This window comes from Neolamprologus multifasciatus, chromosome 18 (genome assembly GCF_963576455.1).
Source record: "Neolamprologus multifasciatus chromosome 18, fNeoMul1.2, whole genome shotgun sequence".
NCBI lineage: Eukaryota > Metazoa > Chordata > Actinopteri > Cichliformes > Cichlidae > Neolamprologus > Neolamprologus multifasciatus.
In genome coordinates, this window is record NC_140456.1 from 16,830,598 (window position 1) to 16,841,961 (window position 11,364).

Genomic DNA, 11,364 nt, shown 5'->3' on the forward strand with positions numbered 1-11,364 from the left:
TCAGAACATATTTTGCTGTGATTGTCAGATGTGGGGGCTATTTTCCTGTGGTAAAAACAAAAATTGGAAAAGTGGACTGGAGGCAGTAAGAATTTTTGCAGAAGGGAGCTGGTCATATCTGCATTTTAACAAAAAGGGAGAAAAATAAGCCTCTCGTTTGGTTGAGCCACACTGTGTTCAACTCCAGCCAACTGCAGCCCTGCTGCAGAGTGCTGGTAATGGCTATTCTGGAGTACAAACTGTTCACCTGTTCCAACACACAAACCACCGGAGGGATCCAAGTTTTTTTCCTCCGTGTCTTTCCTTTTTTCATTGCACTGCTGTGTATGTGTGTGTGTGTGCATATATATACGTGTGTGTGTGTGTGTGTGGATGTCTGTGTGCTTGTCTGACTGTATGCGGCTGTGTCAGGCCTGGGAGTCCATCTGGATGAAAAACAAAACCCTTGTTGCTTGCCTCATAAATGTAAATATGTGTAACTGGCTTTAATTTTTCATTCAACAGGGTTTGTCTTTAGACGCCTCTTTCGAAATATTTTTCACAGCAGGGAACAGATAGTAACACACCATAATGTCGCCTGAGCAAAAATGCATGTAAAAGCACAGACATGTCAAACCAGACATGTGCACTTAACAATGCAGGAAATCGTATATTTAGCTTTTCTTTTTTTTTTTTTCATTAGTGCCACATAATTTCTGTCGTTTTTTAAAGCTGTTTTGGCAAGGATTAGGTTTTTGTGTCGCTCCCATTAATGAGTCGCAGCTGTCTGATAATGCCTGTATCTGTACCGTCCTCTGGACTGTGTGATCTGATTCTCACAATCCATCTCTATCTATCTTCTCGATCTATTGAATCCTACTTTTTGGTTTGGCCTCTAATGTGTGGCTACTTAAGAGGATATAGACTTCCATTGCAGCCTACTGAAAGTAAAACCCCTCACAGTCCAAAAAGCTTTAATAGCGCATAAGTTTGTATGATTTTCGAGGATCAAGAGAGATTTTGTTGAATCAATCCAGATGATAGCTTTCCATTGTTAATCACTGACCATGACTTAATATGATCAGTGGCGTTAATAAAGCGTTGTCTCAGATGCATTTTGAGGGATAACCCTAACCCTCTTTGTCTGTTCCACTGATCAGACTTTCAGTGCATAAGGTTTCACACAATCTTGTGGCTTTCTGTGCGTATGACTGGGATTTTTGGATTTATTCAAAAAGATGGCAGGCCAAAGGTCGGTGCAAATTGAATTATTTAGAGCACTCAGCAAAATAAGCCGGAAAAAAGAGATTATATATAAGAAGACATGCGTGCATATTTTATTCATCTGCACTCGAAACATTATATGTGGTTTCTTTAACACCCACATAGGATACAGAATGCCAAAAGCTAAACACTGAGTAATTTGCTTGATTTAATAAAAATCTGAATTTGTTGAAGAGCTTTTATTCGTTAAAACTTTTTCGTAATGAATCTACCTCCTACTGCAGTATCCCGCCTTTGATTTTAATCTGAAATAATATTATATGTGGTTCAGCTTCCCAGTAAGCAGCAAATATGTCGAGGCAAAAAATAAATAAATTAAAGATCTTAATAAGCTCATTATATTACATGCACAAATTCAGGCAGCAAATAGCATGTAGAACACAGGAAAGGCTCGTATCAGCAGCTATTCTGTGCTCTGCATACAGTACACAATCACACATTGGACATGTCATTTCAATATTTCACAAACACCTGTTTTAATTTAACAGTTTCAGTCAAATTTACTCGTAAAAGCTTGATAATTTTTTATTTTCAGTTCAGCTTTTGACACTTTGACAACCATTAATTTTCCATGTAAATGCCCTGAAAATTATTATTTTTTAAAGCGCTGTAATGGCTCTTTTTTTTTTTTATCTAATCAAATTAAGCCAAAGATTTCACATTTTCAGCAAGTTTGGGTCAAATTCACTAAGTCTCTCATTTTTGTGGGCAAAGCGGGCTCCCGTTTGTACCCAACAAATATTATCGTCAGTTTTGTGACTGCAGTGTATGGCTGGCTTTTCCTAAATCAGGTTCTGCCACACACACAGCACCATCTTACAGAGATTTGTCGCTTTTATCTATTTTCTCTATTCTCTGTTTGCAGGAATCCTCTTCACTTTTCTTGCTCTTATCCCTCGAAACAAGATGTACATTATGTTTTTCAAATCGGTTTTTCGGATGACAACATGTTGCTGCTTGGCTTGCACTTTAAAATACACATAACTAATTATAAACTGATGTTTTCCACCCAACACAGTGTAAATCCTTTCATAATCTTGTCCTAAATCTATATTGGGTTGTTGCTCCAATTGGAAACAACAACAAAGTGGAAAAACAATTGTCTTCCTCATGTCTGGGTTTCATGTTGAACTAGCAGAATGAAGGTTTATGTATGTTATCTAAAATATGCTTGAGGAATTGCTTGGAAATCTGACAACCTTGTGATTATCTTTCCAGTGCATCATGTACTCTTTTAAATCCCATAAATGGTTATAAAAACATGTTTTTCGCAAGATATTTGTCATAGAAAAGTAACACAAAATCTAAAACCTTAAAAGGATTTACAGAAGATTACCATGGGCGCACAATTCTTATCATGTTATGTGACTGAAGGGTCACAAATGAGCAAGTTCAGCATGCAAAGACTTGAACATGTCGAATAATCAGTGTTGTCTTATTGTTTTAGATGGAAACTTAAACACAGTCAATGGAGTGACTAACAAAAATGGCTGCCATGATGTGGCAGCAAAATCCAGCAGTTCACTTGGATGGTCTGAAGTTACGTCTGTTGGCTCGCCACAGTGTGAGCCGGACACATCTGAACCTCTGATGGATGAAGATGACGAGGAGTTTCTTAATAATGAAGAAGACCAAAGTCACGACAGGATGAGCAGTACGTCCTCGCCACAGAGTCAATATGGAGACATGAGGGAAGCCGAGTGGGAGCCTCTGGCTCTGTCTGCCAAGGTGAACAGCTCAGACTGCAGTCCTTCCAGACTCTCTGAAGATGTTACAGGCAGGAATGGGCACATGAAAGAAGAGCCTCACTTAGAATTAGGTGGTCCACTGGGCAGAGCGAACATTTTTCAGGCTGAAGCTTTACGATACAGGCTGCTCCCCACGGAGGCGGACAGCGAAGGGGAAGCAGAGGCAGATAGGCCGCCTCGGCTAGATGCCTGGGCTCTGGGCCTCCATGAGAGAGGCCTTGAAATGAGCCGAGGGAGGGTAAACCTGAGCCTGCTGGAGCAGGCCATAGCTCTGCAGACAGAGCAAAGGCAGGTCCTGCACCATGCCTACAGAGAGATGGACCGGTTCCTCATGGAGCAGATGACCAGCGAGAGGAGGCACCATAGAATGATGGAGATGGATGGCAGACTCACCTATCATGGAGGAAAAGGTAATAAGAAATAAAAAGGTTGATCTAACGAAAAATCCAGTTTCATCCAGTTTAAATCAGATGGACCACTTGTGATTTGGATGATTGGGCGCTCAGAAAACATTAAAAGGAATAAAAGAAGCATTTTTTGAGGGGGGTGGGGTAATCAGAGGGAGGAAATCCTCTTAAAGACTAAAAACATTTTGGCAACAAGTGAAGTAATAAATAAACAGTCTAAAATAAAAAAAGAACAAAATTTTCTGATGGAATTGCGTCTACTCAGAATATTGGATTTTGATAGGAATCAACTGGATATTTAACCATGACCATAAGTCTTAAATCCTCCTAAAGTACCTCTCATGTTTCCCTCTGATTCTTCAAATGACTGCAGCTAAATGTGTAATCCTAGATGTAATCTTTCGATGGGTGGGCATTAAGAAGTGAATGCTCTCCGTTAAACTGCAGCCATAACTAAAATGACAGATTAATAGATGGTATTGTGAAAAAAAGAGAGGCTGACTTTGCATGATATTTCAGTTTCTTGACCTTTGTGTAATATGAATTCAGAACAATATATACAATATTATATGACTCTCTTATTTCTTTAGTTCTACTCTTAAAGACAGCGTAGCTGCATTCATTTTGCCATCACTTAGTGGTTATGGTGCTTTCTTTATTGTAAAATCTTTCTTTATTGACTCTACAGATTCTCCACGGGCAGATAAAAAGGATATAAAGTGTCCAACTCCTGGCTGTGATGGCACTGGTCACGCCACCGGCCTGTACCCTCATCACAGGAGTCTGTCTGGGTGTCCTCATAAAGTCCGAGTCCCCCCAGAGAGTAAGTCACATAAGCGGTTCTGTGTGTGCAAACAGTGTAATGGATGGTTTACACTCACAAAAACGGCCAGTTTTACATTTTACAATCAGCCGACGGTAATTGAAATCCTCTTAGCACGAGCCCAAAACAAGAAAGGCCTGCTTATACATTTAGCTGAATTCAAAGACGTGCACAAAACTTTTCAAATAAACTTAAAGGATTTTCTCTCTCCCCCTCCCTCTTTTTCTCGTAATGTGTTGTAATGTGTGAATATTGAATTCTTTTTTTTTTTTTTTCCCCCACATTGGCGATTGTTAAGTCATTTCAATGTAACTCAACAAACATTCAACATTAAACAGTAATGTTACAAAAGGAACAGAAAAAGTAATTAACTTTTTCAAAAAAGCACATGCTCTTAGACTGGAGGCCGTATTTGCAAATCAAAGGGCTAGCTAACGCAGTATTCAAAAATAAATAGACAACTCCAACAAACTAATTGGAGGATATGTACAGAAAAGAAGTTTCTAAGGATACAGAGCGGACCTTTAACGACGTGTTTGTTTTGAAGAATATAATCAGCTGTCTTGTTACGCTCTCTCTTTGCACTAAGCTATTTACATTTCAGCCACATTACAGCATTCCTCACAATGAGAAAAGCCGTTTGTGTGTGCGTGTGTGTTTTTTCTTCTTCTTCTGTCTCTGTAGGATCTTTGCTGTGTAGGCTCTAATGTGCCGGTTATATAAAGCTTCACTTAATGCAGGAAAATGTATTTGTTTTATTTCCAAAATGCTCGGCATATATATATATACGTTGTGTGTTTACCATCCTAATCTTTAAGCTTGATTATGTCTTGCATGTTGCTAATTTAGAAATGTTTATCTTTGCTTATCTGAGCTTATGTCATGTCTGTCTGTTCTTTGTCATCCCCTCAGTCCTGGCGATGCACGAGAACGTCCTCAAATGTCCTACGCCTGGGTGCACAGGAAGAGGCCATGTCAACAGTAACCGTAGCACCCACCGGAGGTACATCCACAGGAGAAATCCATTAGAAACTCTGCACCCTGTTTATACATGAGTTACAGTATTAGGCTAATGTGTTTGATTTCCTCCCCAACCAGTCTCTCAGGCTGCCCCATCGCTGCTGCAGTGAAAGTCTCCAAACCTCAGGATGAGAGCCTGAAATGCAGACAAACACCTGACCGCTCACCGAGGTATTATGCCACATGACGTTTTCAGTGCTCTCAGTGTGGTCACATGCAGGAAAATAATTACAGCGAGCTCTGTAGTGGACTGAAGTTCTACAGACATCACTGAGGTTATGCAAAAAAGTGATAAACACTATTACTGTTAAGGGCGGTGTAGAATATTTTTATTCAGCAATCCCAGCAGAACATGCCTATTTTGAGCTTTCCAAGCAGACATAAGCAATGGTTGCTGGTCCCTGTGAGTTTCTCTCTATTAGAGATGATAAAAGAGCAGAACTCTTTGTTCCCTGTGGATATATCATGGGCAGGATGCCCACTCCTACTATATTAATTAGTCTGGCAACCTGGCTGTGGATCTACAACACACATCAGATCCCAGACTCTGAGTGTACAAAAGCACTGGCATCCCTCAATGGTTAAAAACAATGTCTGCTCTTTACTGCTTTATATTAACTTTCCAAGCACCTTTCTCACAAGTTCCTAGGCAATTCTTTACCACGGTAAAGCATTTTATTGTCATCTGTTTTCCTCCTCGTAGAGCCCTCGGCCTAATAAAGAAATTCGAGATGAACCAGCTGAACTATAGGCTCTCTCACCCGGTAGCAGCCTTACAAACTAGCCTCACAAAAGACATGGACAAGTACAGCAGAATTCGCTTTGATTACGCCAGCTTTGATGCACAAGTCTTCGGCAAGCAGCCTCTGATGGGGCCCAACCAGGACCCAGAAATGATGCATTACCCTGATTGTAAGTTTCACACATTTTTTTTTAAAACAAAAACAAAAAAACACTTGTAAATAAGGATGTTGGATAAATGTGGATGCTTTTTTTTTTAGCCACTAATTACAACCTCTATCTACATACGGCACAGATCTACATTGTATATATTTGCAAAGACTGCCCTTTATTTAAATATCTGTGATTGATGCTAAAACAACAACAAAAAATCTCCTCTTTTTTCTGGGTACTTTTAAGTTTGGGTTGAACACCTGGTGTCTCAATATCTAAATGATTTGCTAATTATTTGTCTTTTAGCCCCTCAGCAGTATCCTGGCTTCCTTGGTGCTCCAGGTGGCCGCCTGCCCACCTCTGGTCAACACAGCCCGCCGAGTCAATTCAAAAAAGAAGACGGTCTCCAAGCCGCAGCAGCGACAGCCGCCATCCTTAACCTCTCCACCCGCTACCGGAAGAACATGGAGGCTGTCGCCGACCGGCCCTTGGCAACCTCCACAAAGGTAATCAAATTAGACCACTTGGAAAGGTATTTAATGTGGTCATTTTTAAAGGAACTCTGATTTGTGTATAAAAAGGGAAGACATCAAAAGACTGGATTTGGCAAAGAGAGCCTGGCACTCTGGTGGCACAAAAACAAGGAGGTTTCCACTCTATAAAGCTTTAATGTACACAAATGAAAATTTGTGTAATCACATCAAAAGAAGAAGTACAATCAGCCTTCTTCCTCAATTACAACTACTCGCCTTTTTTTTTTTAATAAAACATGTGGTATTGTATTTTGTTTCGACATCAGCTGGCATGTAAAAACCTTGAACTGTTGTCTGAGAATGCATCTTGCCCGCTGCAGATGGCAGAGGATATTTTGCTTAGTTATATGATCCAGCATAGGCTGTGTGTCTACACCAGATAGTCTTTAAAAGCATTTGAGTGGATTAAGCCCATCAGATAAAGGAGTTAACATAGCAAAAGTTTAATTCACACAAAATCCAAACTCTTTTTGGAGAAGAGCGTAGATCCAAAATCTCTTCTGCTGTCATTATCTGTAATATGGCATTGTAGTCAACTTTTTTTCCAAGTCACTTCATGATTAATATTGATCGCATTCTGTGGGTTACATACATGCACACTGTACTGTAGATGATTCAAGGTTTCCACACCTACACAGCACAGATCCTTGTCTCCCAGCTTGTTGAGCTGAGAATGTGGCCCTGTACCAGGTACCAGCCCACTGAATGAATAAAACAGTGTTAGCAAGTTAATCATCTGTTCTCGTTTACAGCTTAGTTGTCTTGGAGAGACGTACAAAATAAAGAACAGCTTTCAAGTCTGAAAAAAAGGGGGCCATATTTAGAGTGTGATATGTCGTCTGGTGCTTTAACTTATACGCTTTGAAATATCAAATGCAGAAAAACGCTCGCTGAAAACGGAATAATTTTGCACGTTTAAAGGCCGTATTTACGTGTCAGTTATATGGGAAAAAAAACATATAGATTTAGAGTCTTTGTTTTTAGCTTCAGCTGACGTTAGAGGGAAAATAAATCACAAAAAGTCTGCGTATCCTTTAGTTTTACAGTGATGTTATTTTGATTAGGTACACACACCATCAAATGGCTGGATAATTAAACTGGACGGCCTCATCCAGTGTTCATGAAAATTATCCCCTTTAATTAATTTGAAAGATCCCACACGCACACACTTCTCTTTGTTACAAAAAATAATGATGTATAGGGTCTAATGAAACATATGGATTGAATAATTGGTTCCATTTATGGGAAAGGATTTTAACATCTAATGAGGTACAACTTTTAATACCATAAAACAGCCATAAGTCATCATGCTATTGCGTTTCAGCACAAAAACGACAAACACATCTGTCAGCGGGGAAACTTATGCCACATTAAGCTTTTTAATTTTTGCTATAATAATGATGACCTAAAACCAGCAGCCACCCCCCAGCTGCCATCTTGGTTGTGTGTCCCAGAAAACAGATGACACAGCTGTCACTGAAAAACTACACACCAGTGATTATATTTTTTTTTTTGTGTTCAGCAGAATTAACGCTGGCTTAGTTTGGTACTTTGTCTGGTGTGAGATAACCACCGTATGTATTATTTAAATACACTGTTTGTTTGCGCTGCTTTTCAAGTCAGTTTTCGTGTTTACAGAGAAATGTTACTGGGGTTCAAGTCTGCCATATTGCCTCATTGTCATATTAATGAGGTATTGTGCTGTCTTATTTACATTCCTGTGGCTGTAATTAGAGAATGCCTTTTAATTTTATCCTCTGGCTTATTTGTTTTCATAAGCCACATCCGATTCATTGTACTCTTCTGTAGCACATCAGATTTTGTGCATTTCACCTTTGTTGTCTTTAGGACATGCTCATAGAGGTGGATGAAAACGGCACCCTGGACCTGAGCATGAAGAAGTGCAAGGAAAACGTAAAAGCCCAGAGCAGGACGCCTCCCGACGACCCGCTGTCTCCCCCTGAGTCCGCTGTGGCCAAAGGTGGGAGTGTGCTCATCAGCCCCGCCTTCTACCAGCCGCTGTGTGAGAGAGACAGCTGGGAGAGCCCCATCCCTGTCAACTTCAGCAAAGCTCGCGTTTTACAGGACAAAGAGGTAAAAAAAAAAAGAAATAAAATAAACAAGATTTGGATTATCCAAATCAGAAATGTTTGGGTCAAACGATGAATTTATATGCGAGACAAAATATAAATAAGAAAATAAACCAAATAAGTTAGTGCCTGAACTCCCTCCAGGACTAATTAGGTTCTTTTTTTGTGTGTGTTTAATTCATGTATTTAGCTATTAAATATACCGTCTGCAGTAATTTCCCGAAATCTACCCGCTGAATTCTTAATTCTTCAGTTTATCTGTCATTGTGACCAGATTACACAGATCTTGTAAGGAAACTGGGGGGAAAAATGAATTTTCAGGAATTTAGTATCCTGATATGTGTTACCATTTCATTTTCACCTTGATTGTTGTTTCATAGCATTTCCTTACCGACAGGAATTAAAACAAACAAAAAAATGTATCAGTGCTGCCAGATTTACTCAGTTTTACTCAATAGTTTGACTAAAAATAAACTTAAACCTACCTAAAAAAATAAAAAAAAGTCCAAGTGTAGACCTCGCCCCCAGGCTGAATGACATGCAGTGTTTCTAAGAGCATTTATGGAGACATGTTCTAAGACCAAGCAGAAGCTCGAGCCAAATCTGTTAATCTATAAGATGTATGAATTATATTTACACTGAGGACGTGCTTATCTATTGCCCGAGGGTCTGAATGAGTCTAATCTGGGCTCTAAAGGTTTCGTTTCTTTTGATCTCACAGGTGGTATTCATTTGTACCACGTATTAAGAGTTGTCACATTTGCCCTGCTTTTACATCACGCACAACATCTGGTGACAGCACAGAAAAGAAGGCCCATACGTCGAGTTTGTACATCACAAACAACACGTGGATTAAATATGACTTTAAATGGATGTGTGGTTTACTACTGCAAGTGTAATCTCGTCGGCGTCGTGCACCGCAACCCCCACGACTTGTTTTAAGAGTATTATTCAGGGATTTTGTTAATTATTCACTTTCAGGTCATTGCAGAGTGATGTCTGATACTTCGGACAGTTAAGGTCATGCTGTTATTTTATTTCTGCCTCAGCAGGAGGATTATGATCAGGTCTCCTTGGAAGACCAACACTACCAGGGAGATAGCAGCATGTTAAGCTCCAAGGCCAAGCTGCCATTACGGGATTCGAAGAAAGAGCTTCTGAGGTATGTGGGATTAAACAGCGAAACATCTCGCAGCAGCTTTATCGAGCCAGACACGTGTGATGTGATCATTCCTTTTAGCTGGCAGATGGTCAGTATTAATAAGAAAAAGTGTCACTCCAAACCATACATTTGTTCCAATAGTGGGTCAAAACACTGGAATGAAACTCACTGTGTTACATATGATTGTAACTGGTATGTCTGCAGGTTCATGTGGAGAAGAAATGTATCTATTTAAAAAGTGAGTTTTCTCCCCGTATGTCCGACCTAAGCTTAACACAACTCTTGACTCTTTGTAGTTAGAGTGCATGCTCTGCTGGGTCTCCTCACGAGAAACGTAGGATCCTCTAGTTTCCGCAGCACAGCACCCCCCCCTCCCCCAGATCCCCCCTGTGACATTCAGAGACATTATTAAACTGAATGTTGAGCAATGTAATGAAAAATTTCTACTAAACTTTCCGCTGTACTAACTCTTTTTTTCTCTCTCTAATGAACATAAAAAGGTTCCCCCTGTATAAGAAAGATTCAGTTCAAGCTTGGGAAAGTCTGTGGGAAGTGGAGTAATCTGCGTATTAAATGCTTTGTGTTCTCATGCAGCTGTCCGACCCCAGGCTGTGACGGCAGTGGCCATGTGACGGGGAATTATGCATCACATCGGAGGTACTGTAATTAATTACACTCTCATTAGTACCAGCTAGCAGATATATAGACAAGGGAAACAATGCTTATTGTTTAATTATGTTGATTATTACAAGTGAAAACTTGTCACTTGTAGCTCGTAGGGTTTTTTGCAGCATATGTCATGTGCTAAAAATGTGATGACACAAAAAAGCTTTCTCGTGACGAACAAGCAGAATTGTGTTTTTTTTAAAGTCATTTTGTATAAATATGCAGTGCATTGTATTAAGATTATTTAATTCAGTCGTGATCAAAGAGTGAATTAAAATGACTGTTAGCTCTTTATCCTCTCTAGTGTGTCTGGATGTCCCCTCGCTGACAAAACACTCAAATCACTGATGGCAGCCAACTCTCAGGAACTAAAGTATGTGTTCTGAAAACTGTTATTGTTGCTAAAGGATTTTTCACATTAAACTAGGCAGCTTGTTTTTGCTTCAGCTTGGGTCATCTTGTTTTCCTTCCTTTCCTTTCCTTTTCCTTTCCCTTTTCACTTCACATTATGCATGATTTCCATTTACTCAACATGAAGTTGTTTTCTATTTGTGCTACTTTTCTGCATATTAGCATGAATCCCCAGCTCTGCTCCCAGTCTTTTGCTGTAAAAAGCACCTGGTCTCTGTGTCTCTCAACCTGCAGGTGCCCAACACCTGGTTGTGATGGATCTGGACATGTGACTGGGAACTATGCTTCGCACAGAAGGTAGCTGAGAGAAATCATCACAACTGAGCATGAAATACATTTGTCAGATG

The 11,364-nt window shown here is 39.9% G+C and overlaps 1 protein-coding gene across 4 annotated transcripts in view; it reads left to right on the forward strand.

Moving 5' to 3' along the window:
* Positions 1-11,364, forward strand: part of st18 (ST18 C2H2C-type zinc finger transcription factor) — a 42,090-nt gene that overhangs the window by 25,044 nt on the left and 5,682 nt on the right. For all 4 annotated transcript variants that reach the window (XM_085141699.1, XM_085141698.1, XM_085141697.1 and 1 more), the window contains 11 exons: positions 2,711-3,421; positions 4,107-4,241; positions 5,154-5,244; positions 5,340-5,432; positions 5,965-6,173; positions 6,462-6,661; positions 8,537-8,782; positions 9,828-9,940; positions 10,535-10,597; positions 10,911-10,979; positions 11,252-11,314. In XM_085141699.1, the coding sequence (XP_084997825.1) occupies positions 2,711-3,421; positions 4,107-4,241; positions 5,154-5,244; positions 5,340-5,432; positions 5,965-6,173; positions 6,462-6,661; positions 8,537-8,782; positions 9,828-9,940; positions 10,535-10,597; positions 10,911-10,979; positions 11,252-11,314 (1,993 nt within the window). The remainder of the gene's footprint in view (positions 1-2,710; positions 3,422-4,106; positions 4,242-5,153; positions 5,245-5,339; positions 5,433-5,964; positions 6,174-6,461; positions 6,662-8,536; positions 8,783-9,827; positions 9,941-10,534; positions 10,598-10,910; positions 10,980-11,251; positions 11,315-11,364) is intronic.